This window comes from Ornithodoros turicata, chromosome 6 (assembly GCF_037126465.1).
Source record: "Ornithodoros turicata isolate Travis chromosome 6, ASM3712646v1, whole genome shotgun sequence".
Lineage (NCBI taxonomy): Eukaryota > Metazoa > Arthropoda > Arachnida > Ixodida > Argasidae > Ornithodoros > Ornithodoros turicata.
Window position 1 is genome coordinate 68,394,587 of NC_088206.1, and position 27,566 is coordinate 68,422,152.

General features: G+C 45.2%; 2 protein-coding genes across 8 annotated transcripts in view; both read right to left on the reverse strand.

Moving 5' to 3' along the window:
* Positions 1-455: 455 nt before the first annotated feature.
* On the reverse strand, positions 456-21,402 carry LOC135397172 (tRNA (adenine(58)-N(1))-methyltransferase catalytic subunit TRMT61A-like). Of its 2 annotated transcripts, XM_064628559.1 has the most exons (6): positions 20,992-21,402; positions 20,528-20,797; positions 959-1,143; positions 688-874; positions 561-581; positions 456-495 (listed from the first exon to the last, which is right to left on the reverse strand). In XM_064628559.1, the coding sequence occupies exons 1-4, from the start codon at positions 21,314-21,316 to the stop codon at positions 701-703; spliced, it is 954 nt and encodes a 317-aa protein (XP_064484629.1). In that variant the 5' UTR covers positions 21,317-21,402; the 3' UTR covers positions 456-495; positions 561-581; positions 688-700. The 2 variants fall into 2 exon arrangements, with proteins under 2 accessions (XP_064484629.1, XP_064484628.1); XM_064628558.1 differs by having other exon boundaries at positions 456-581.
* A 154-nt stretch (positions 21,403-21,556) lies between these two features.
* LOC135397164 (echinoderm microtubule-associated protein-like 2) overlaps positions 21,557-27,566 on the reverse strand; it is a 40,867-nt gene continuing 34,857 nt past the window's right edge. For all 6 annotated transcript variants that reach the window (XM_064628539.1, XM_064628542.1, XM_064628541.1 and 3 more), the window contains 6 exons: positions 27,409-27,565; positions 26,605-26,702; positions 25,573-25,660; positions 25,203-25,298; positions 24,981-25,111; positions 21,557-24,243 (listed from right to left, as the gene is read on the reverse strand). In XM_064628539.1, coding sequence (XP_064484609.1) covers positions 24,118-24,243; positions 24,981-25,111; positions 25,203-25,298; positions 25,573-25,660; positions 26,605-26,702; positions 27,409-27,565 — 696 coding nt within the window. In that variant the 3' untranslated portion in view covers positions 21,557-24,117. The remainder of the gene's footprint in view (positions 24,244-24,980; positions 25,112-25,202; positions 25,299-25,572; positions 25,661-26,604; positions 26,703-27,408; position 27,566) is intronic.

The following is a 27,566-nucleotide window of genomic DNA, read 5'->3' on the forward strand; positions in this document are numbered from 1 at the left end:
CCTGGTCAAACTGACGGTTGCAGACAACTTCTCTCAAACCACAGGTTTCACTTGGCAAGCGGTCGACGCGAGTCCGTCGGCCGCTCTGCCCGACAGGCGGGAGTGCGGTGGGGAGAGGGGCGGCGTCGTTGGTAGCGAGTGGTTGACCCCTGGCCAGCAGCGCCGGTTTCCGGGAGCCAAGGTCGCTCTGCCGCCACCCAGCAGATCCGGGTCAGCAGGGTCACGCGCCCGCGGGGGACACAACCCGGCCACACAGATTACCACGGGGGCCGAATGATCGGCTCCCTCTTTCAATTCCGCGGGAAGGAATTAGATATAAAAGTTGCTTCGCCTCCCTCCCTCACCTGCTCAACGGTGCCCCTCGGCTATACGATGATGATAATGAGCGTGCTCAATTTCTGAGGTACACGATAAGGGTACCGTCTGTACTGCCAGGACGATGGAACACAACGTAATAATGCTTCGTGACGTAGTTTATCTGCATGCGCCAGAAACCTGTCATATAAATTTGGAAGACGGGCGTCTAAATATGACCTCCTTACTTCCGTTGTCTTTCTTACCCAGTAGTTCCGATATATAGTCTGGAAAGAACAAATGACACAGGCACGTTAGCAGACGACAGCCATCCACGATGTCGCGCGTTCACATGGCAACAGCAAGGCCACAAACTAGATGGCTCCAACTTACCTTTAACGTCGCGCTAAGTCGCTAACAACGTCGCAAACGTCAGGTACCCCGTATGTCCCGGTATCTGGAGCGACGGCACGGCAGCCAGAAAGCTACCGTCGTCTGCTTCGCCAGTTGTCGTCTGCGTAGTGTCGTCTGCTTCCGTTGCGGCACCGACGTCAGAGACATTCTCGTCGGATTTCGCTTTCTGCCAAAAACCGGCGGAGCACTTCGTTAGCGAGCCGTTTCCACGTAAGCGTCACAACCGTAAGACACGTCAAGAATAACTTACCCGCTTCTTGCGAGACACTTTGGACGCAGAATTACCGAGGGCGTCCTGCAGCGCCACACGTTTCACTTCGAACGGCCGCTCCAGGCACTCGTACGTGGTGATGTCAACGAAGCCGTGAGACTGGAGCGCTTGACAGGTCCTCTGCACTTGTTCCATGCACGGCGAGAAGGAACAGAGGCGTCCTCCTGGAAGAGCAGACCTCGGAAATGAGACATCAACACACTTTCCAAGGCCTATATAACTCTCATAATCACGAGGCAATATCGCACGCCGAATCCGCGGTATATGCACGGTGGCCGAACCGCCTTGTGGGCCACTCCCTGCTCGATTCAACGATGATAGCGACACTCCCTCGTGGCTGCGTAAGTACGGTGGCGGAACCACGCCCGGCCTCCCACTGCGGGAACACACGTCCCGCCGACGCAACTTTGCCGACGCCGCTGATGCCCTGCATTCACGAATACGGCAGCACAGACGACGCCCCGAGAGACTTGAACGTTTCGAGCTCCGAAACGTGCGGTAAATTAGAAGTCCCTGGCACGTGGATCCTTTTCCTCGAAACACCCGTATGATAGGTGCCTTTGCTTTAGAGTAGTTACGTTTTTATATAGCGTAATTCCGTAACGGGAATTGCTCTGGGGAGCGTTTAAAACGACCACAATCGCAATTTCTAACTTCCTTTTTTTTTTTTTTTTTTTTGTAGGTGCAGCACACCCAACAAATCTGTTCTGAGATCGGATGACCAGGTGTGTGTCTATATATACTCCTCCACATATAGGGTGTACCACCTAACGCGAAAAAAAAATCTTATAAAAACAACCTTATTTGTCTGAACATTATGGGGGCAACGCCATTTATCTCGAGGGCGATTTTGCCATTACTTCTGAGCGCTTTTATCAAATTGAATTGCGCGAAATTGAATTTTCCCAATTGATCCCCGAAATTTGCCAAGTCAACCTCACGTTTTGTTTGTTTGTTTGTTTTTGACAAAAACAGAAAGCCTACGTAGGATTTACCCTACCGCTTTCTAAAATACATTCCCTACTGCTTTTGGTAATAGCTGAAAAAAAAATATGCGAAAAACATTCGTTTAGGGGGAGCTCAGATGCGCGGCGGAAGAAACACTGTCGCTTGCCCCTTCCTGTTTCCTTCTCGCTCTTCTTTTAGCTAACTTTGCTTTGCAACCATGCTGACGTTATCAGCAGAAGCAGAAGATAAGGAAAAGCGAATGGGCCTCCTGGCATCGCTCCTTTCGGAGCTCTGAGCGCGCCGGCAATTTGCTCCTCTCCAAATGACGCTGTTCGCAATTTTTTTGCGGCTATTACCTTTGTATTATATTTGAATGTATTTTTCAATAGAATGGGGAAAATCAACGCCACCTAGATTACAGAAGGCCTGCTTATTGCCTCCTCTCCCTCCTTCCCCAAGCAGCACAGCATGTTGGCCCAATATTGGCACAAGATTGGGCCAATATTGGGCCGGTATTGCCAATATTGGTCCAATATTGGGCCAACATGTTGTGCTGCTTGGGTCGCTCGCTACGTGGACATATGAAGTCAGAACTCGTCTGTGCTATACTGCCCGATTCACTGTTCTGCGAATTAAAGAACTCGCAAATGATTGCTGCTAACTTGGAACCTGTAGACCTGAAGACAAAAAGTGCAACACGCGTTCCAGAAAATCAGTCTTGAGGAAGATATGCGACCCTTCTGCGCTCTATTTTAAAGTTTTCCTATTTATAACGGGGGGTCGTTCAATCACTATATACTCGCAGACGACGGTGGTTCGTCTCCGTGGCAACGACCGCCGAAAGCTCGTTCGTGATTTGCTGCCGCCGCTGAAAATACGATCTTGATTGGCTGACTCTTAGTTACGTCACGTCGACAAGTAAGCAGGCTTTTTCTATCTAGGTGGTGTTGGGTAAATCCGGCGTGCGCTTTCTGGTAAAAAAAAAAAAAAAAAAACTGACGCTGACTTGGCAAATTCCGGAGTTCAATTGGGAAAATTCAATTTCCCGCGAACTAAATTTCATCAATGTGCTCAGAAGCCATAGGAAAATCTCACCCGAGATAAACGGCGTTGATCCCATAGTGTTTTGGTAAGTAGATTTTTCAATATGATTTTTTTTTTTTTACGTCAGGAGAAACACCCTGTATATATATACGTATTGGCATCAAATTGGAAGTTAAATCACACGGAGTGGCTCCCTCTAACATTTAGAACAGAATATACCAGCTCCTGAATAAGTACTGAGAACATGTCAAGGATTATTGTATGTGCTAGTCGTCGCCAAGCATCCGCCGAACTTCTACCCCTTCAAAGTCTATGCTTCAACTGCTGCAGGGGAAAAAAAAAAAAAAATCCTAGTATGGCTTTTTCTTCCTATACGATTCGCAGAGTCTATACTTCAGGCACACTCGAAAATCTCTAGAGTGCCTGTGCTATCTTGTATTGATACCTGGACAAGTCGCAGAGCTTGACAACATTGCGTTGCAGAAATATTACTGCCATCGCCATGCAGACAAAGGGCAGGTGAGGATTTGAAGTGAGACTATCACGTGTGTATTGTCATCAATTATAGGAACTACCTCGCCGTGATGCAGTAGGGTAAGGTTGAGGGGGAGGGGGGGGTATATTTATTAGACCAAAGGAAAAAAAAAACGGAGGGAAAGATCAGACAAACGAGACGTCGGCTTGCTATTCCGCAAAGAAAGAAAAATAAATGAAAGAAGGAAATAAATAAAAAGAAAAGAAAATAATTAGGAAATAAAAGATAAACTAAGAAACGGTCAAAGAAGGATGAGATAGATTAAAGACAAAGATGACAAACAAAAAAGATGACTAACAAACGGCGAAAGAATGATGAGATGGATTACAGAAGATGACTCTAAAAGAAAAGCATGAGGTTAATGCGTTGAGGGTGAGAGTGGGGCACTGAAGAATGAGATGGCACGACTGGAGTTCACAGGTTGTTCGTAAGACCTGAATCGCTCAAGAAAGTCAAAACTGCTTTGGTATAAGGTGGAGCAAGATGAGACACTGGGTAAGACGCGACATTTTTCGCTGGACGGTGCCCGTCTCAGATCGAGATGCGTTGCACAGTGCACATGAAACTTTACTCATAGGTGGGTCTGCATGTACGCTTTATTTGCACGTGAGGATTGTCCGGATTGGTGCGTGCGTTGAAGAGAGAGAAAACAAAAATCGGTTGCTTCTGCCTGGAATGTAAAGACACGCGAAAAAGACGCGATTCTCTGTAGGCCATTTTCTCGTCATCTGTGCAGCAGCGTTTCGCAGGCTTATTCTGTCAGCGTAAGTCCACATACTATTTCATTATTCATTCATGTAGATATATGCAAAATATGAGCACTCTTTGTTATACGGTGTTGAACAGAAAAAAATAATGCGCAGGATGATATGCACCGGGCAAGACGCGACAATTTAATGTAATTTATTTATTATTTATTTGAACCGGCCATCTCTTGATGGCCATGGCAGATGAGGTGAGTACACTACATACAACACATACAACATACGGCTATACACAGTGCAAAATGTCAAGTGTTAAACATCTGAAGTCAAGAAAGAAAGTTAGTCTACAAGACCTTGTAAAAACCGGGTTGGTGATGAAATTTGTGTAAGACAAGAGGGCAATTTGTTCCATTCTCGTACAGTGCGAGGAAAAAAAGAAAATTTAAACACATCTTTATTGCAACGAAACTCACGGATTAATTTACTATGTTTCGGTCTTGTGGATCGGCTCGAATTGTAAGTTAAGTAATCGCAGAACTTGAGCCCACTAGTACCGCTAACTATGTCGTGCAAAAACTTGAGACGCCGAATTTTCCTTCGTTGAGCCAAGGCTTAAATTTAAATTGCCAATTTAAATTTAATGCGATTTAAATTTAATGTAATTCAGAAACAGATAAATCAACTATTAGGTGGCTTTATGCTTGTTCCTATAAAGTACTTGGTTTTTGCATATTGCCCAGGATTTTCCAGCAAATTTTCCTCTTTTCTAAGATATATCCAGCGAAGCTGAAGGGCACGCAAAAGCGAGCAACCAGTAACAGATCAGACTGGTGGCGACTTGTTTGCAAAGGACGGGGAGAGCAAAATAGCACCGGGTTCTGTGTGGTTTGACAGCACACCACGTGCACTCTTAAAAATGAACTTCACCGCATAGCACGCTCTTAGCCAACCATAATCTGGAATGATATCGTTATCTGCCCTGATTTGTTGAAAACGGGAGGCGTACGCCTTTTTTGTGACAATTATGAACAGCATAAGTGTCACAAAAAGGCGTACGCCTCCCATTTTCAACAAATCAGGGCAGATAACGATATCATTCCAGATTATGGTTGGCTAAGAGCGTGCTATGCGGTGAAGTTCATTTTTAAGAGTGTGGGCTCTCGGCTCAAGGGGGTTGTGTAGGGGGCCCACGGGCTTTACTTTGTCCGCTTGGATTGCAAAAAGTAATCTGTATAGTTGACTACCACGGCGTGTGTTAGAAAATGCGGATTGTCTCATCTTGCCCCAACCCTCGGGGGCAAGATATGAGGATGAGACAATCCGCATTTTCTAATTTCTTGTTCCGTGTTTATTTTAAACAGGCTACGTCCGTTCTGCAGTTACAGGCCGGAAGTTCTAGACCCGTGAGAATGTGCCTATGGCTGTTTTTTTTTTAACACGAAAAATAAAAATTTCATATTCAATTGCAAATTTCTGTCTCACCTTGCCCCACCTTACCCTACTGCACGATTTAGGAAATATCTTTCAAGGGAGCAATACCGCAAGCAATACAGCCACGCAACCGTTCGGCCGATATTCCAAAGACATACGCACTGTCCACACTGTCGTCCCAAGAAGAAGAGCAGGCTCCCCTTTTTTGTATTGCCAAATGATGCAGGATTGGGACAAGCGCAATGCTAGCCCACATCACTTCACATTTTTGCAAGATTTTAGAAAACAATCTTCTCGGGAACAGCACTCCCAAGGATGCTGGCCCGACGACAGTTTCATATATAGGGCGCGCACTCAAAGATACGTCCCACCTGGATCACGGAAAATGTACTGCCGTCTTCCCGTGAAAACTGGTAAAAGCATCATACACTGTAAACTTTTTCACACCTTTGAAGGTGTGCGCTATGAACATTCAACCTGGTTGCGTAACATTGCATCTCCAGGGTGATATTTTACAAAATTTGGAAAGCATTACTAAAGATCAAGTGTCAGTGCAAATCTTGCTTTCATTATGTCTTGGATATCGTAGGTACGAGCTAATGCACATATGCATCGCTATCGATAATCGAGCACGCGCAAGTGTCTACAATACTGTTGAACAATGTTGAGATGTTGCAAGACTGAATTTTTGGAGGACAGACAACACTCGAGTAAAGAAAATGTGTGCGAAACCGTGCTCCATTATGGTGTTACGAAAATGACACCTAAAAAGGCGTGCGCCATGCACGCTATTACACCCTTAAAGGTGTGAAAAGATTTAGAGTGTAGCGCACTTGGACAAATAAGTTATGCTGGATAAATGTAAGAGATGTGTTATTTGCGTCCATGGAAACCCTCTAAGTCTTACACCAACTGGATTAATAATTAATAGTGGATTAATAGATTACTAGACGGTAGAAGATCGGCACTGCGAACATCGAAACTCATCCGGCCTCCGGGCCAGAGAGAAATCACGCGCTTATGAGAGCCAATAGAAAATAGCCGGGGCTTTCAATCCTCTCACGCCAGAGCTCAATAACGGCAAAGTGCGTTCAAAAGTCTGTATCTGAGTAACCATATATGACACAAAGAAAAATATTTTTCTCCTGGATACCCTGCCGTGTGGGTGTGCAATGTGCGCGTCATGTAATCAATCAATCAATCAATCACATACATCAAAGTGTCTCAGGTTCGAGCTGTGTTCGCTTGAGGAGTCACATACAAAATGTCACCCAAGCAGAGCGCTGTACTTCTCCGAGATAAACAAGAACGTCACGTTCACATCCTAGTTTCGGTTTTACTTTGATGTAAGTTACAGAACTACCGTGACGTCACAAAAGGGTGCATGACCGAGATATAGCTGAATGAGAACTCTGAGATATATGACGAACAGTAATTTGCTATTTTTGTCTCTAATTGGCGACTTGATTGTCTGGCAAAACACAAACCGCGGAAGCGGCTCACGGTGATGTCACGGCGAAAGCACCGATTTAATTATAAATAATTGACTGACAATTAAGTCGAAATATTGTACATGTTGCATGAGTAAACGTAAGAGTCTTTGTAGCTTTGATATTCGTCCACGAAATTGCCGTGATGCAACAGATTTTTTTTCCCGAAGAAAACCTGGCACAGCTAATCGGCTGGTTTCGCCCGGCCACGTGGTAAGAGCACGGAATGCGAAAAATTCGTTATATCGTATTATAGTCGTGCTGGCAAAACAAGCTCATAATTCAACATCGTCCACACGATGGAAAATAACCGTTCTGAGGCTGGGACACACATCTACAGACGAACACAACATGAGCCTCAACGTGCCCGAAAATATGAAATATTGAAATATGGCAGTGGTCGGAAAAAAGGTACGTGGTTCGAATCCCGACGCTGACAGCCTTTTTCGAGGACCGTCACATTTCAATCAAACGTGGTAGTTTATTTTTTCTTCGTGTATTCGAATAACTTACAAAATTTCAGAAACTTCACCGAAGCATTTCTTGCGAATCAGACGTACCTAAATCTCGAGCTTCACCATATAAGCAGCAGCGATTGCAGCGCCGTAGCGGGACGTAAAGGCAACACGCGGCACACTTCTATGTTCAACATAACGTTCGCCGCACCGTCGGAATTGCAACACTGTTACATGCTGTTTCGCAAAAAAAAGAACAATGCATAATACGTGTTGCAGACTCTGGCGAGAATGTACGGGCGAAACAAATATGGGGCAAAAGTCGCATTCATTTCTGCATTTCTTCTCCCCCCCCCCCCCCCCCTCGCACAAAACGCCAATGAAAAGGGAATAAACATTCCCAAACAGCGGGCAACACAAAGGAAATCATTGAACAAAAAAAAAGGGGGGGGGGTAAAATACGAAAACCGCGCTGTAGACATTCATTTTCATAAAACCCGCGCACAAGAATCTGTAACGCCGCTTCCAGACGTGGCTAAACCACCACTTTACGTGGGTTCCACAAAGTAAAAGGAACACACAGAAACATAGAAAAAAAAAACATTGTTCTAACGCAACATTCTCAGTTCACTTTCTTACGCTCCTTCCTCCTCCCAAACAATGTCCCGATATTGTTCGCTCAAAAGAAACGAGCAAAAGAAACCACAAACACGCAAAACGAAAGTAACCGAGAGCACGAACAATATAAGGTTCAGCCTATAGTACAGGAGGAACAAACCGGGCATTTACTCGCACACAAAACATATACTGTTGTACTACAAGCGACAATCTGTACCAACGGACCATTTTCATGCCGGCGAAAAGATCTGATCCTAAGAAAGAAAGACAGAAAGAAAGAAAGAAAAAAAAAAGGGGGGGGGGAGAGATCGCATCCGCCACACCCCCGGGTCACGATACACGACTAGACCACGATCACCAACGCCGAACGCGCGTCTCTTCCCCGCTATATATCCCTTGCAGCCCGTAAGACCGTACTATACACACGATCAGTTTTCTTTCTTTTTTATTCTTGTATTTTGTTTTTCATGCTACTTCTTTTTTCTGTCTGGCGTATATTGGCTTGTGTCTGTTTTGTTCTCAATACGTTTAAATGTATACACAGCAGCATGAACGAAGTGCGAACACGCACATATACTAAGTACAGTCGACCCGCGTTTATCCGGACTTCATTTATCCGTATCCTGCGCTATCCGAAAAAATAAATAAATAAATAAATAAATAAATAAATAAAGAAAAAAAAAGCATGGGGACGGATTTCTACCCATGTATTGGAATGAAGCAGATGACAATGGATAGTTTTCTGTGTAATGGTCAATAAAGGTGTCCTTTGGATCACTCTGGGTTTTCGTGTTTCACTTATAATGTACCCCCGCTATCCGGACACTTTCACTATATAACGGAGCCGTCCGGATAAACGCCGGTCGACTGTACAAGGTACAGCAGCATTTAAAGTGACAGCCCTTTCGTGAAACTTTTACCTTCGATTGCCGTTGAACCGATAATGTTGGAGAAACTGAACAAAAACAATCCACGGGTCCGATTCCCCCTGGTATCTACGCGACATGTGTTACGTCAATGCGGCGTTTCCATGGATGTGAACGGCACGGTGCGGCTATTACTCGGGTAAAAGGGTGACACACGATACATTCTCGACTTTTTTGCGTGGTACGGAGGTTATGAATGACAACGGCTTTTAAAACTTGTGGTCCGGGACCAGAGTCAGGTCTGTCGAAAGAGACTAACACTTCACACTCACGAGATGCATATTAGCCACTGCATTCGCACATATAGCTGGATTCCCGTCTGTTCCTATAGCGTACAGAGCATCAAAAAGAGCATCAAAGAGCAAAAAGAGCATCAAAAAGAGCCAAGGAAACACTTTCACCATATCAGCGCTGTATATATGGGAGTTCCGACAAAATGACATGCCGAACTAAACAGAACCAGCATAAAATGCGCTATGCACGCATCGGGGACGCATTATTACCCCATTCCCGCTCCGATCTTATACGGGTAGTGGTACCATTATGTATAACCCCCCCCCCCCCCCCCCCCCCCGATTTCTTCACCGCGACGAACGCAAAACGTGCAATCTCCCGTCAAATCGCGGGTGATTTGCGGACCAATCGGACTGCGGGGGTTGTTGAAACTGCCGCTATACGACAGGCAGTGCAAAGGTCAACCGGGCCATGGAGGGGCCCTGGTGATTATGGGCGCAAAGCCATATTTGTGTTACAGACATGCTTCGACGATGATGACGATGATAATACGTTGTTGCAATGTCTCCTCTGTTACAGCGGTTATAGCTGAACCACTTTCTCTGTTCGATAGATATCTTCTATGGTAAATGTCGCGAGGGGCACCATTGAGAGTGATACGAGTTATCGGTTAAGTGCACCCGATCGCAATAAGGGCGGACCAGTAGTGCAGTGATACGATTCTGAAATCTGAAGCGTTCCTTTGTTAGATTTAAAAATAGATATATATTTGTCTCCCCTTGTCTCTGTCTCCATCCTAAACATGCTCACAGCCAGAGCTGCGTCGGGATGTGTGAGGTGTTAACACGGAACGGAAAGGGGGAGCATGATAAGCAACACTGTGCTCAGTATGGTATTGACTCTATGGATATAGAAGAAATAACGAGTCCAGTCTCTCCAAAGTCTAAACGAGCAACCCGGACAACATCATACCCCCCCCCCCCCCCCGAAAAAAAAATCGTGCGCGCAGAAAACATGGAAATTACATACTCCAATTTCCCGCAGTCACGATCACAATCCCACGCGCAAATTACAACATATCAAACAACACACACACACACACACACACTGCGGGTCAAAGGAAAAGATCGGCCACTCCTCAATATCAACGACGCTGCCAAATTTGGAGCCAACATCTCGGGTCAGCTGACCCCACCCCAGGTGTGGCCGGTGTGGGGAGAAAGGACTCGACCTCGTAGCTATACATAGGTGGAGGGTGAAGAACATCTCCACCCCGCAAACCTAAAAGGTCGTCGTGTGCAAGGCCAAGGTCCGTTAGTATATCACAGAACAGCAGGCGATACTCTGATATCGGACGTGAACTAAAAAAGAAAAATAGAAAACGCGAACGCCCCCGCATGGGAGAAGCATGTATTACAACAACAGGGAATTAAGTTTACGCTTGGGATCACGCGAGCAGCGTTTCTGATTTTAAGTATATACGCACAAACGTCGGCTACGTGCCGATCTCTCTTCTTTGTTTTTTTTTTTCGCCCGCCAGCGCAGCCAGACCCGTGGCGACCTCTAACCCGCGTGACCCAAGCGACCGAATTTGTTTCTGTTTGAGGTTGTTTGTATTTGTGGATGGTTCGGTGTGACTTTGTCGATTTCGTGCCTTCTTGCTCCAGAGCAGCTGCATTCTTTTTATATCTCATCTGCGTTTGTATTTTTATTTCGATGCTTGTTTTTTTTTTTTTCTGTGTTTCTTGCTCTTTTTTTCAAGAGAGAGAGAGAGAGAGAAAAGAGGGAGGGAGAGAGGGCAAAGATCGCGGACGAACGCGACTGGAGATCTCCGCTTAATTGCTAGTTGGATGCACACTATATATATCTATAGCCACGTGTATGTACACAGGATATTTTGACTTTGGTTCTTGCGGTTTCTGCCTATACGCTTTTATCACAATGCGGTATGGGATACCGGGTTCACTTCACTACAGTGTAGAGGTGCAAAAATAGCGAAATAGAATATCGATAAGGATCCATTAAAAATGTCGATACTTTATATGCGTACAAATATACAATCCGCGAGAGAAAATATTTTATCGGCAATCCATATGTCCATTGGCGAAAATATCGAACATGCAGTTCCATTCTTAATGTCAGTAAAATCACACGCTCGCAGTATTCGTGCACATCGTATTCTGCACATAATGGCTAGTATTTCTGGCTGCAAAATGACTGTTAATGTACGGGGGGATTGACACATCTGTCTTTTCCTGCTTCCAGAGTAACTGTTGCAAGAGCTTGGCTGGACAAATACTAAAGTAACAAGAATGTTGCCTCACGAAAAAGAAAAGGAAGAAAACGAAAAACATAGAAAAATACTTTGCGGCGCTTATAATCAGATTAGAGAATCAAATGAAATCAGTCAACCCATCGAGGTAATCATGATATAAAACACGACAATCTCGTTTTAATCGAATACCACTTCGCTCGATCACTGACGTTTATGTACGTGCGCGCCCATGCAAGTCCAAATGCAATATCTTATCTATATACGCCAACCACAAATTAATAGAGACTGACACAACGCTGACGTCTCAATGTTATACGCTAGTGCACGACACAAACAAACGAGATCTAATCGGGAGATTAAAAATGAAACCACGCCGACAAGACACAGATACATAGATTAGATCGACATTTTCTTCTTTCGAGCTTCACCTTACTTTTTGTTAGATATATTTTTTTCCCTTTCGGAACCAGGATGTTATGGACGACCCCTACGACCCCCGCGCTTATTATATGTATAGGCTATTCGACCGCATGAGATCTTGTCCCCGGGGGAATGTTTTCTGTTTTTTATTTTTATTTTATTTTGCTCGTCGGTCTGGCGAGAACTGCGCCTCGGGGACGATATCAGACTTGTCTCTCCAGACTGGCCAGCTAATCAAGAAAGAACAGCAGCACGCGGGTGTATATATATATATATTCGACGATCGAGCCAAGCATGCAGAAATGGAATCGTCCAATTCGCCCGTCCAGAGTCCGACACGCCGTTGGCTTAGTGTAACGTATGTAGCGACGTGGTTGCCAACGAACGCAATAATTTTCATCGACGCCGATGTTGCTCATATACAGGGTGTCCCAGAATACGTGTCATTGAATTATAATTTTAAAAAAAACGACACCACCTAGAATCATGCGGTGAACGGCATTTGTTCTTACTAGATTTTTACCACCTCCCAGATGTGAGTGTCATCCAACTTAAGTTTTATTATGTCAATTTTTACGAACTGAACTCGAAAATTTCCTAAGTAAAGGTCGCTTTTTTTACTCCACCAATGTCAAGCGCGTGCCGAATTTACTCAAGGTCATGATAATAGACCATTTTAGAAAAGCAAGCGCCACCTGTGGTACGCAAGGGCTCATGGGAACTTAGAGCGCCTTCAAGCATTACGATACGGCCAGAGGCGGAGGCAGAAGAAGAACAACAACATTCCCGGTGTGCGCAGCCACAGCGTCAGCCGATATGAACCATATCCGAAGCAGACGACGGAGCAGTGTCCCTCAAAGTTCCCATGCTGCCTTGCGCCACGCGCTTGATGGCGCGCGCATCTTTTTAAAATCGTCCATTTGACACGGATATTGAGGAGCTATACCATATTTTAAAAAAAAAATGAAAAGAAATAGCCGAACATGCGCGCCCTCCGTGTCAGTTCGACGAAAGGAGGTTGCCAAACTCGGCCCCTAGTGGGATCCAAGTCTCCACTTCAAAGTCTCAAATCGATCAGGAGGGTCCAGGCTCAATTCTTGGCGTCAGCGCCTTTTTCTTGAGTTGTCTGATTTCGTTGATCGCGTTTACAAGCCTGTACCTGACAGAGAGTTGTGCGACTGTGTTACGTAATCGCGAGCAGTTTCAAACTTTGCGTCGAACTTAACGAAAACGCTACAGAAACGAAAAATTAATTACTGTTAACTAACGCTCGATCGCTAATGGAGCATGCTCTATCAAGTGCACAGGAGCTCAGGTGGACACAAGCATTTTTGGATGGCCTTGAGAGTGTGGAAGACGGAGTCTCGACGTTACACGTCAAATACGGCCTGAAAATGCGACCAACGTGAGTGATCTTGTGAGGTCTGATAGACGTTTCATATAGTCAGAATGGTCGTTAGTAACCAGTTAATCGACATTATACTATCGTGAAGTCGTCGAAAGACTTAGGGAAAAATAAAGTTGACAGTGTTCATCCGGAGATTGCGGATTCTTGGATGCTGCATCACGACAGCACTCTCTGTCAGACTTGACATCTCTGTGAGCGAGTTGTTGACCAAAAAGGGGTATTCCAGTGGTTCCGCAGCCTCCATATACTCGCCTGGTCAGAGACAGTGTGACTTCCTGCTTTTCCTGAAACTCAAATTTAAGATGCACCTTAAGACCTATACATCCACGTTGTCGTGACAGACCAGCGCTGAAGGCAGTTGCAGACATCTCCGGAGGTGTGTTGGCTTTCCGATGGAGATATATTACTTCGAAGAGAACAATGCTGATTTATAGCTCAGTTGTCAACAAAAAAACTTAGAAGTAGAACACGAAAAAAAAAAAAAAAACGGTTGAACGCGCCCGCGCTCATGCTGCAGCAGAAAGATGTTCGTGCATCTTCCGCTGGAATATCCTGGAGAACATCGCTCGTGTGACTACACGGACAGGAACACGAGGTCGAACAGAGATTGAAGAAGGGAGAGCTTATAGCGAAGACAAGAAGTTCGTGTGTTTGTGTCTGTCCCTTCGTGTTCCCTATAGTCTCGGGGATTTTACATTATGCAAGAAGTTCGCGTGGCGTGGTTGCCAGACTCTTATATAGTTTGCTCGTCTCATATAGGGTGACTTTTTGCTTTCCTTGATTCCATATGAGCACCGCGAAACAACTGTCGCCATGAGCGGCGTAGACAGATGGAGAGAGGATAGCGGAAAGGAGAGAAGGAATTTGTGTGCGTCCGCGGCCGACTTCGCGATGAACTGGAAGACAGTATCAAAACCTGAGACAGCGCAGCCAGTGGTACAGGGTTCGAACACACTATACCTCCCACTGCTCAGCATGACCTTGAAGCTTACGCCACCTAACGGACCCGGTATCCACGCAGTCCACTCGGCCACCCCGTTGACCGTCCAAAGTGTTGCGGGGTATAATGTGTTTGTTCCGAATAAATTACTGAGCTGGGCGGTGCACTTATTGTCGTTTTGGTTAGCCGGATAATGTCTGCTGCGTGAGCCAAGATACGTGATTTGTATCTGTTGCGAGCACCTCGCCTGTAAGTATATACCAGATTAATGCGATATGCGCGGCGGGAAAAAAGTGTGACTAATCGATAGTAATAGCTAAATGACATTTAATGGTTAACAGCGGTTAGTTAAGAAGACGTGTCCTCTATAAATGGAGTGTACGTGCCTGGCGCGTACTTTCCTTATCGCGGTAAATATCGGGACATTGGAACGTGCGAAGATGAGAAGAAAAAGCGAATAAGGGAGTAGGAGCGAAACCAACCACCAGACGGCGCGACGTTTCGAACCGGACTTATAGGGTGCCTGAATACTATCCCTCTGCAGGAGACCTATAGCACTATAACACTATAGCACTGAACTCGCAAGATCTTTGATAGGATTCAAAGTAAAAGACCTTAAATTGGTGTCACAGTAGGTCACGTGACTGTGGCGTTCCTCTGACGATGATTCAGTAATGAACTGTTCCACGACAGTGCGGTCAATGGGCCTGCAGACAAATTCTCTACTAATACCAGGGGATGGATTAGGGGGGGAGGGGGGGTTCAAACTTCCACCTGATCTTCTACCTTTGGTATGGGGAAACGAAAACTAGTATGATGTCCTGTAAAGTTCTCATGAAAAAAAACACTCCAAAAATATTTTTTCTCTCGCTACGCGCTGCTATCTATATAATAGCACCGTTCTTAGATAGCTCTTTCGAGGAAGTGTTACAGTTCAGCACCTTTATGTCATCTACGCTAACCAGTGTGCATATGCATCAAAACGTACTCTCGCATCGCAAAAACGAAACAGAAAAGGAAAATTTCACGCCTCGCTTTTCTAAATACCCCATCCCGTCTTTTCCCACCCCTCAACTTTTCAAACAATCTCCGCATCTAGCCTTTCAAAAGCTTCCCCTGACACTTTGAAGCAAAGTATACAGAACAACCACAGGTACATACAACAACAGTATGCCGCCATTAGTCCAATTACTTCCATATTTCCCCGGTACATTATTATCGGTAACCTCGCGCAACGGTTGGAGGGGGTCAAATGATCTGACACTGCTCGCGGATGCGCCGCACAAGACTCTTTCTTTTCCCACGTCTATCACACATAAGCCACACAAACGGAAGCGCTTGACGTATATACCCCCAAAACAACCACCACCAAAAGGTCAAAAGGGGTGCACAAGGGGTGTGGAGCATCCTTCAAACCGCACCCACACACACACCACTGTACCTTTTTTTGTTTCAGAAACGAAGAACCGTAATTTTCTCTTTAAAAAGGAAAACAGAAAGAAGCAAACACGGGAAGCCAACCTTGTTGGTTGCGGAAAGTGGAAGTAAATAAATCGTTCGGCCGGGTTGCCAGAAACGTTTATCACAGCGCTGGCAATGACACGGGAAAATATTAGGTTGCGGTAACCAGGCTAATTTGAGCAGATACACACTTTAGCAAAGTGGAACTGCAACGAGCGTATATATATACGTGGGTTATTAGCCAATTATTTCTATACAACGGCGTGTCATTCTCTTAAACTACAGACCGCTAGGGGGCAGTTGCGGAGGTGGGTGAAATATTGCGTGTGTGACGGCGTGTCCCAATCAGTGTACTGCCTGGAAAGCTCTCTCCCTGCAACATGCTCGTTAATGCGATATTTTGTTAATGCGCTCGTTAATGCGCGCTTTCATCTTTTTTTTTTCTTTTTTTTGTTTTTTTCACGCGTGAAGAAAACATGAGTACAGGCTACACGAGTCCCATTCACGAAGTGACGACACATTGGTACCGTTTTTAGCGTGACAGAGACTCAGCTTTCAGGGGAAAGGGAACGCGACGAAGGTTTATATACGCGGGATGTCCCGCGTTAAACGGGTGCTGTAGTGCACCCGCATTTATCTGTTTTTCGGCTGTTCGGCGGCGCGTATTCGGCGGCGCCCCCCTGCGGAGAGCGACTTCCCCACCGCCCACTTTGTGGTTTTCGAGGGTTTCGCTCCGCCCCCTTTCTCGGTGGCAGCACCGCCACGCCCCAAGCGGATGTGTTCGCCACATTGGGCTGCCCCCGTTCTCTGGAGCTCCCGGAGCTCTTTTGCGAAATCTGCGCCGGAATCGGAATTGAGAAATGAATCAAAATGTAGAGAGAGGTTAGAGGAACTATTTTTGCTGTTGTGCGGGGCGAAAAGCATGAACAAGAATCGGTTTTGGAGTGAGAAGTCATAAGCCAGCTACGCGTAAAATCCTCCTCCTCGCCTACTTTCACGTTTTCTTTCTTCATAGAGCAACCACATCGTGGTCCAACCTCATAAGCTTCGCAGACAGATGTCTGTCGTTTGTGATTCGCTGATTTTTTAAAATTAAATTTTAATTTGACAGGGTTCTGACGAGTAGCTCCTCATAATATCTACAACTAACAACAATAGCAGCTACAACACGTAGAAAAAGTGATTCCTTTTCGTTCACTGTCACGTGGCTCCCAGTGCCTAAATGCGAGCATGATGTAACGAACAATATGTGTGAATTTATCACGACTCCTTTAGGACAGATAACGTAAATGAACTCTGTAATAATTTAACGAACGGGCAATTCGCCTAAACTGTCGAAACTATGCCCATAACTTTCCCTTTGTATTCTTTTTCGAATGTTAAGAGAGAAAAAATCAAGTTACTTGCAATTTGGAAATTGAAACTAAAGTGACTACAAACCTGCAACGGACTACATATGACAGCACAGTACAGATAAAAATGTATCTGTTAGAAACATTGGCTTCTGCTTCAATCAATATACTTTCACAGGATTTTCAACGAATAAGCCACACCTGTTCGTTCAAAAGCTACCCAGAATTCCAGCGAGAAAATAAAATTACAGAGTACGTATCGATGAATCAATTAGTAAGAAGAACAGACAACATCCGGAACCCGAGAGATAATCGCGACCGCCAAAAACCACACAGCAGCCAGCGCGCGGTCTCCACACCACGTGACTCCCCATAATCACCATCGTCATCAACCCAATCTGGACGACCGAAAACGCTTTCGAAATTGGGGCAATTTCTGCAGTTTCTAGAAAACATCGTAAAAACGGTAGTTGTACGGTTCTCGAGACGGAAAGAAGGGTAGGTACATACAGGTGTGTGTGTGTGTGTGTGGGGGGGGGGGGGGGAGTACCTAACGAAAATGAGCGGGGTTTGTGGAAGAGGGGGCGGGATGGAACCCCACCCAAAGGGTCAAAGCGAGGTCATGGGAATGACCCTCCGCCGCCGCCAGCGCTGACCGCAAGCGCTTGTGTATCCGGATAGGGAAAAAAAAAAAAAAATTATCAGAGGGCTGTGGTTGCGGTGTGCTGTAATCCACTTACAAATTGATGTTGCGAAAGTTCGAGATCCCTCTCCCCCCCAAGACCCTTCCTTTTCCCTTTTGCTTCTTTAAACCTGCTGCTGAGACAAGCAGCTTATAAGTGCGTGGTTTAGCACCGCGACACAACTGTGGCTATGCGAGCGTCTGCAGATGTGGGCACACGTTTTCCATATCCTGCAAGCTGGCGCTGAGCTCTCACGAGAGAGTCTGCTAGCGACCATTCCGGTACACAAATATCTTCGTCTTAAGGACCACGACCATGTGCCCTAGCCCCGTGGTATTGTCGAAAGAGAAGGTTGTATTACTGAGTCAGTCTGATTATATGGCTGCTGCTCTCGAACAGAATGACGCTGACACACATTTCCTCGATTAAAAACTGCACGACCCCCTTATTTCAGTGAGAAAGCTTCAAACCGTCACAGCACGATCAGCCGAATCTCAGTTCGCCGAACGCTGCTAAGCGGATTATCTCTGTGCGAGAAGGTTCAATCCCTTTCGGATGGCGGGAACTGACCTAAACCGTGTATTCATATACGGGCGACATCCTAACGGAATATTCTAGTGCAAGAAAGAGCAAATAACTGCTCACTGGGCAGAAGTTCCGTCGCGTCTTATTTTGAACATTCGGCTTTCGCGTGACGCAGGAATGTCGGGAGTGGCGTACTACACCGATAGCAGACGACACTACACATAGCAGACGACACCATCGCCCGTGTCGTCTGCTGCGGAATATCTTGTGGCTGAGTCAAAGGGTATTCGACATGGTTAGAAGAGCACGAAAAGACACCCACGCTCGCATGATAGCAGGAAGCTATGGCGTTTTGTGCATCTTCCGCTGGAGTATTCTAGGGAATCGGTAAACACACGACAACAGCGACAACAGGAAAGGAAAGACGGCATCAGCAGACATCGTCTGCAAAATGAGGGAGTGCGCAATGGTTCACGGTGATCTGTAGTCACTCCAAGAACCGTAGCCAAAGGTCTATGAATGATGCAGAAAGATACCGACCACCGTGATAACAACATACTGATCGGTTGACAGCTTTAGGCGGTTATTCGCGCCTTTGTAGTTGCTGTAGGATTGTGGGACATACGGTATGTTGGCGATCGAGCACCTCTTCATCTCACGATAAATTCGTAACTCGAACGCATATACACAGAACACGGAAGAAACAAACAAAAAGAACGCAGACGACACGGAGCGCTCGCTTTCACGAAAAGGCTAGAGACGTCATTTTCATTCCTTACTTATTATATGCGCTTCTTTTTTCCATCTTAAATCCGGTACACATGTCGAGAAAGAGGGGTGTTGTACCTGTTAATAATAACAAGAAGATCGATACATGCTTTTCCTCGTACCGTCGAAGATAAGCAGACGACGGCGAGGAGGGACCAGTCACGACGCGGGAAGAGCAGCCATTTTGTGAGCCACTTCGTCGTTATTTTTTATGTACACGTTAAAAAGAAGAGAGGAGAAAAAAAAAATGTATCGGTTGGCGCATCTTTCTCGCCCACGCCGAGAGATAATCTTCGCTTCTGCGTCGCGCGCGCTTGTGTATGTTCTGCTTGCATGATGACGATACCTGTTGGGCTGAGACAGATAACGACAACTACAACGTCTGACTGGCTCAGCAGATGTATTGTTGCAAGCGCGTTTCCGAGACAAAGGAAGTGATGGAAAGATGTGTATTGTGAGTTATTATCCAGGAACCTTACCACCACTCTAGTGAGTAAGGTCATTCACCACAACACATTACATAGAGCGATTAAACACATAAATCAATTGACAGACACACACAAAACGAACAAACAAAAAACTTCGGAACAGGGGATGTAGTTTCGGCTGGGAGAGAAGCAGACTACAGAGTTACACACTTTGGAAGGAAAAAGAACAAGAAGAAACAAAGCATGACAGTCAGCTCTTTTCCCACGCATTCACTTGTACGTCAACCTCGCCACTAAGAATATTCGCAATCGTCAACGCAGAAATGTTTAATGCGAAAACAGCGCTTATGCTGACATCCGCATACCATTCGAGTCATGTGAACTTGACCTCGTCCCGCCGACACTTTCACCAACCTGCTGGTTGGACACGCCTGTGCTACTCGTCGAAACAGCCCTAGGGTGTCTGTGAATCATAACTTTTCGCGAAAGCAGGCTCAAAAACAGTACGGGAAAGATACAATGTACCGGCGTTTACGAAGGGTGTGAGTGTGTCGTCTGCTTCAAATTGCCGACCGCACTTAGCAGACGATTACGATTCACGTAGGCAAACAACTGTGCGAATTAGCATCCGAATAAGCAAGCGTGAATTATTATCGTTGTGAAACACTTGTACGTTGTGACATGGATCTGAAAGTACTTATCACAAATACAGGTCGGAATATGTATGTAAAAGTGAGAACGAAACTCGCTCACTGCCTAGTATGTGGCGCCACCTTGCATCCCGCCCAGAAATGACGAAAAAAAGCGCGCATTTCAAATTTCTGGGCCCTATGTCTGGGGAGGCCCCCAGAATCAATTCGACGAAGGGATACGACCAGGCAGGAGAACAAATTGCAAAATTACCAGATGTGGCCTTGAAGGCTTTCACAGCAGATTCAATGACTTTCCAAGGATGTGGCAAGTCGAGGAAGACAGCGTCTGCAACATCTTGTAAGCCAAATCCGTCTTCACAAACATCTCTGTGCGACGCGGTCACGACTTTCGTCATAGCATGCTCTTCAAACTCACGACGTGCAAGTTCAGCTCTGTGTTCGTGGAAGTCAAAAGTGTGTACGTGGCCACTGGGACCTATTGTACGAGCCAAGGCATGTGTCATTGATCCACTGCCAGTACCTGTAAGGCATAAAAGTTCACTTGCGTTTTAATGCTGCAAAATCATGTGCAAGAAAAATTTAAATGTCGAGTTAGAAACTGTGCAGAGCACTGCAGACTGAGTACACCAGCAGGGGTACCTTCTTGATGCATTTCCCAGGACACTCTTTTTCTCAGGCACATAAAATCCTGTTCAAACAACTTTGCGAACTCACCGGCTTCACAGACGATAGAGCCGGGTTTCAGGTCCAGTTGCAAAGTCACAAAGCTGATGTCACGACTGTACAAGATCTGCGTCCGATGCGGTAGCGTCAACGTCCATAACTCTGGCGTTGGAAACAGAATGTAGACGTACCCGCGCGAGCAGTCAACTTTGGAACCGTACTGTTTGCCAATAACGACGTCGTGTTTGAGGGCCCCATATTTCGTCTGGAAAACTTCGCCGCGTACGAGCTTCAAAGCGTAAATATTTGCGAAACTCAGGTACACAATGACTGTATCTCCCTCTTCGGGGCACTCTTTGTATGAAAGGAAATTCATAGGGAAGCTTTCTCTTCAGCTAGAAACGTGACAACTGAACTCAACACGTGAGTCACGACTTCGCCGCCATTTTTTTGTGCGTCTGCTTGAAAATACGATGCGCCATCTGACGACAAAAAAGGTGCGTGTAGTTCTGGTTTCGGTTTCGCGTTCCATATTAGTTTCAATATAGCTTTATTTACAAATTTCAAAACATCAATATGCTTATAATTTTGGAGCAGAGAAGACAGTAAGCAGTCGTCAGCGTAATTTGCAATCGCTTTATTATTTACACGTGTCACAAGTCTTGTCCCACAGAGGCAATTTTTAAAAAATACAACCCTACCTACTCCTGAAAAAGGCGTACAATGCTATTATTCTGCTAGGCACTAGTTGGCCGTAAATCCTGACATTCGATGTTAAGCTAGATACGGAAATTATGATGTTATAAATCGTAGTTGTACCTACAAAAAAAAAAGTAAAAACGTCCTGAGGAACAAACAAAAAGTTAACTCGGGTCAGATCTGGATAAATAATCGGCCTGTTAGCCAAATCAGGCGAGGGGGTGGCACATGCGGTATACATCGTAATGTAAAGATGATGTGACATGGATGAACTCGCTAAATAATCCTAAGCTCTCGACGATTTGGGCAAGTTGCAGGTCTGGAAGGCTATGCTACTGAGGAGTTCTGTCTGAGCATTACATGGTAGGAACCTAATTTATAAATGCACAGCATGACACCTCATAGAGAATGGTGTATCCTGTGTAGCGTAGGTGTATCGAAGATGTGGGGCTCCTTCCTGGCATACGACCGAAAGCTGGTCCCCCCCCCCCCCCCCCCCCCGAGAAAGAATGTCGAACATTCTAAACTGTCAAAATAGATGTACGTGAGCACGATAATCAGTGCTAGTCTACTCTTGAGCGTTAACTTGAAGGTTCTGTTCGTATCTTTCCTTCTGGCAAAGAGTCGGGAAGATATGGCGCTAATAAATACCCTACGTGAGTACAATGCACCCTGATGTGTAACATCACATTTTTTTTTTTCATATTACCACGTTTTTCAAAGCCCCTTCTGCCACATGCGTCAACGTGAACACACATAACTCAAGATTGCACGACTTGTGCAACACAGCCAACATTTTTATCGAAGGACGTGTAAATATTACCACACACACCTCACGAGGACCCTCCTCCCCTGGCACCTGCCCACAAGGATGAAGCAAGAAGCTCCGTCACGCCTTCTACCCGCCAACGCTTTGGTAGGAGACCAAAATAACGTGCGTTGGGCAAGAGTAAGGGGAGAAATCCAATGCCGTAGCACACCTCTCGTCCAATGAGATATCAGCGTCCCACAGGCGTAGCACTACACTGCATAGAGGCAGTCCCTCTGATGAGAACGTTGGCTTGCGGAAGTAAAATTTTGATTAAATACACTTTCTTTTTAGATGCCCGTGCAGCAAAAAATGCCTCTGCACTATATACAAATGTTGTTCTCGCTCTGCTCGAGCGTGCATATATATTAAACGATCCGCAAAAGAACAAATCTCTCAACGTCCTATAAACAGCGTTCCAAGAAATAAAAAATGTATACCCGACACTTCTTTTTCCACAGCACTGGTATTTCCGTAAAACATGGCTGTGTCTTTCAAAACAAGGATGTTCTTACACAGCTTCGACTTTCGTCAGCTTGAAAACATTCAACTTTTACAAAACGTAGATACAGGTGTGAAACACGAAGGGCTGGGGGTCAAAACTCAAATCTTCATGCACATTTGCCCTGGCAAATCAACAACAACAACAAAAATTGATGTGTGTAATCTCTACAGAAAAAACTTGGGGAGTTGTATAGCGTTTGAGAGAAGCTAACATGTGGCACACATTACACCACATATTTTAATGATATGTGCAGAAACAAAGAGCGCAATCTGTGTGCAAAACGTTCACATTTCTCTTTGAAGGTAGATTTGTAAAAACATTATCAATCAAAGGTAGAGGGCACACAAAAATGAAAATGTTATTTCTTGGTATCAGACACATGCATTTAGCGATGGATTTCACTTATACGGAACAATGCTTGATGAACACTTTTTCTAGAAATTATCACGTAATTTAGATGTCAACTTTGTCGGTTTTGGGTCTTAATACAAACTAGATGTCTGTTCACCAACTTACAACAATGTATTGACAGGGCTGTAACCTGTAGTGCTGTTGCTGGAACTGACAGTACTTGTATTGTACACAAAACTTACGTACAGACTGTACTGTTCCGTGTAGTGTATGGCAGTACTGTAGTTTCCAATGCCGTAGCGGGTACTGGCAGTACTGCAGTGTGATTAAAGCTGTGGTCAACTGTACGCATTAGTCAACAAGTAATGTAGTCGATGCTCACAGCCCAGTACTTAATCATACCGTTTTCAAAGTGTTCAATAACTGATGAATTTGACATGTCTCACGGACCAAACAAACACAGGTAAAATTGCGCATGTTCAGCGGGGTACAACATGTATCAAAACTTGCAGAACTTTTAGCAGCACTTTTTCCAGCTGTCAAAACGGTACTATATCTAACTTATTTGCTCGAAACGTGATGCTGCCTCGCATTTATCAACTGCACCATCACACCCGTGCTAGACGCACAAACAATCGTACGTACGTCACCGTTCGAACTAGGCTTAAGTTAGCTTCTTGAAACAGGTAGAAACACCGGTCAACTGTAGTACCGGCACACGAGCGGCACTCCCTTGGGGCACCGTCATCGTCGCCGTCGTCGTCTTGCGTGTGCGTGTAAACGAGGAATGGCGTGGCAGGATTACGACGTAACCTTAGAGCACAGCCCACTGCATGATGCTACAATCCCTGCCGCCTAATGAGGTGAGTCGCGTGTCGTCTGGCAGGAAATCGACGGCGGTCACGTGACTGCTGTGACCGTTATGTACATGGTGCAGGCACTGTAAAAGGGATGTTGAGAGCAAAATGTTATACATTTCATCAAGCTCAGTAAAAACAGGTGCACGATTCTACTACACGTTTTTTTGTTGTTGTTTTTTCGGAATATCCGTGTAACAGAATTAGAACCCAGTTTACGGATTTTCGAGAACTAAATAAGCCTGCACATTACAATCAGGGGTGTGTCAAAATTGTGTAAATAAGGGAACTATGTTAGTAATAAGTTAATAAAAGCTTTTTTTTTTTTTTCGTTGTCTTTTAGGTTACTTGCAAAGTGTACTGAGTATGTTCATATTGCTCAATGGTGTACTAACTCTTTTTGTATTTATGTCCTCTTTTCTTTTCTTTTTTTTTCTCCTCATTGCGCTGTATGTTCACTGTATTTGTTCCACTGTAACTGTACTGCAATTGCAACTCTGTTTTTTCCCCACCCCCATGTAATGACCGTAAGGGCCCTTGGGGTAAAATAAATAAATAAATAAATTGATGAGCCTACAACCAAGGACCTAACTAAGAGCTCTCGACTCGCTCTGAAGCTGCCACAGCATGTAAGGTACGACAGCTCTTGTGTACATGGCTGCCTTTTATGTGACATAACAGCTCGTACAGAATGTTCTAAATAGGAAAAGCCAACGCTTAACTTGCTGAAGCTATAACATATAATTCTATATTAAGCTTTGGGGAAATTATAGGGATGGAGTGCATACAGTGCATAGCTGCAGTCAGTCATTACACTTACCTTGGGCTCATTGGCAGGATATGAGAACAGCTTCACTTTTCCAAAATCGTCTCCCGTTGCCAAGAGCTTGGACGAGTGTGATCGGCTACATGTGTTGACATCTGTACCGTCAGCACCTTCGGGCCAAATGCCTAAAAGAGTTAGTTACAAGTAAGTTAATAAAGACTGTGCCAGTAGGTACAACACAATTCAAGCTATATTTATTACAAAAATTTGCTTTACCAAATACATTGAACCCAATTGTGCAGGTGTGCGAATGCCACTTGAGGTCCCTTGTGATCGACATGTTTGTCACTTGGCGACACACCAACGCGTTCCCTGCAAGGGTTTAAAAATGTGTCAGAACACCAGGCCAGGAGCTCGACAGGTTTTGCCACTAACGTTAATCCGAGTGCCATCTAAATTAATCCGTGTCCCACGTGAAATTATAAACCAAGTTACGATGCTAAACTGCACTACGATTAAACTAGATATCACTCTGGCTAATTTCACTGAAGCATTTCATTTTGGCTCTCGGATTAATATATTTGTACTCGGATTAACTTAGCTGACACGTGAAACAAAACAGGTATGGACACGATGGGCTTCTTACAGTAGAGGATTTCGTAGTCGCCTGAATTAGACTGGAGGTACGTGCTGTCTGCTGACCAGTCCAAGTGTGTTATGAAACTGTGATGTCCCTGGAAATAAGTGAAGGGATGCACTAACCACGTATGGCTTAAGCACTCAATCCTGGCACTATCAACATGCAACAGCAAACCTTGTACATGAAGAATGTTTGGTGAAGAACAGTGTTGCAAAACCTTAGGTGCAAAGCATGCTTGCAAAATAAACGACAACTGACTGGAACGAGGGCGGGTTGAATTACATTAAAGCATTTCGTCAACGTGTCGAGAATTCTCGCCATCGCACAGTCGGTTCTCGGCACTCTCCGGTCTCAACATTTGTTACAACATGGACGTCTGTGTTGTAACAAATGTCAAGAACGAAAGAAAAATCACAAGACGTTTTTCCTGTGTACCCATGCGTATCAAGAACAGAAGAAAACGTGAGGCATGCACATGTGGATGCGCAAAGAAAGACATGCATGAGCATAAACATGCCAAGTATTGAAAGAAAAGTCCCATCACCATAGGTGGGCATACCCATAATGCTATCGACTGGCGCCGAGAGCGGCGCTCGTCGGACAGAGGCTTCTCAGTTCCACAGGGACAGGAAAAGAAGGAAGAAGCATGGCATAAAAAGGAGAGCAGCTCGTGAGTCCAGAGCAAGTGCCACAGTGCGAAAGCTATGTGCTGAGGCCGTGAATTATGCTGCGTTACGGCCGCTACCCTATCTTACGGACGTGTAGAAACCGCACAATATACATGTTAGTATATTTCTGTATAGGAGCATAATTTCATTATAATCCACACTAGTCAGTGTTAATCCTCACAAGCTAGAAGCATTTAGTTGTACACAACACGTGTGCGTAATACTAGCAGGCTCGACAGAATGCAGAAATTGCACGTGTAAAGCAGCAGCAGATGAGGATTCGCACATAGAAATGCAAGAGCCAATCTTGACAGACGACAACAGAAGAAAATTGATAAGATCGACAACATTCAATCCGTAAGTCACTTACCGTGCAACGACTGATACGGTTGTACTTGTGACCCTCTTCACTGACTTGGTACACATAGATGAAATTGTCCCTGGAACCCAACGCTAACAGCTGCCCGTCTGCAAAATAAGTTAGCACACACATATTTGTTGATATATAGAATTCGTCCTTTTTATATTGGGTAAAGCAACTTTATTGGGCGAGATGTTGGCATGAGAGAGCGAAGAGGAAGGCACACTTCAAGAAGGTATTGCGGAAGAAATGACGAGAGTACTCATCCGAACGATAGTGGAAGAAAAGATGGAAGATTTGTTGGAAAACGTTGTGGGACGAAGTAAAGGAAGAAGTTTGGATGTTGGGGGACGACGAGGAAGTGAGAGACTTGGGGGTAAAAAGGAGAACGACGAGGGGTTTGGGAGGTCAGTGTGGACGTGGAAGCGGAGAAGAAAAGACACTGTAAGATGTAAGTCATTAAAACAGCGGTTGTTAAGTATATCTTGTGTTTGCATTTGTGCCTCGCCTTCCACTGGGATCGAATGGACGGGCTTTGCCCCCTAGAGTGTTGGAATAGGCTCCCACAACGTGAAACAGCGTGCTCAATCGAATGCAGACGACCAGCGGAAGAAGGAATGTTTTGTAGCGAGCGGACGTGATGTAAGTCTCAGAGGGTCATGTGCGCTCAACTAGCTCTGATTGCGGATCTTTTTGCACTTGAGTCTCCGCTGACATCTCACCCGCTGAAGTCGCTTGTACGGACACCAGGTATGTGACACTTCGCGCAGCGGTAAGTACCTGAATATACTGAAACAAAAGATCACTACTCACTCGGAGAAAACTTGACAACATCAATGGCTTCTTGACCATCTGCATGTGTCGAATACACCTGCCGTGTAGAAGCATCCATTGCACTCCATCGCCCAGTCCGTGTGGTCACCACCAGGATGTTGCCGTCTGGAGAAAAGCATGCAGCCTGCACTGGCTCC

Bases quoted from the DNA above. Each gene is read 5' to 3' on its own strand.
- LOC135397172 (XM_064628559.1), bottom strand. From the start codon at position 21,316: ATGAATTTCCTTTCATACAAAGAGTGCCCCGAAGAGGGAGATACAGTC. The intron at 20,798-20,991 runs GTGAGTTCGCAA...TATGCCTTACAG, and splicing joins CTCTATCGTCTGTGAAGCCG to GTACTGGCAGTGGATCAATG. The intron at 875-958 runs GTAAGTTATTCT...GGTTTTTGGCAG, and splicing joins AAGTGTCTCGCAAGAAGCGG to AAAGCGAAATCCGACGAGAA.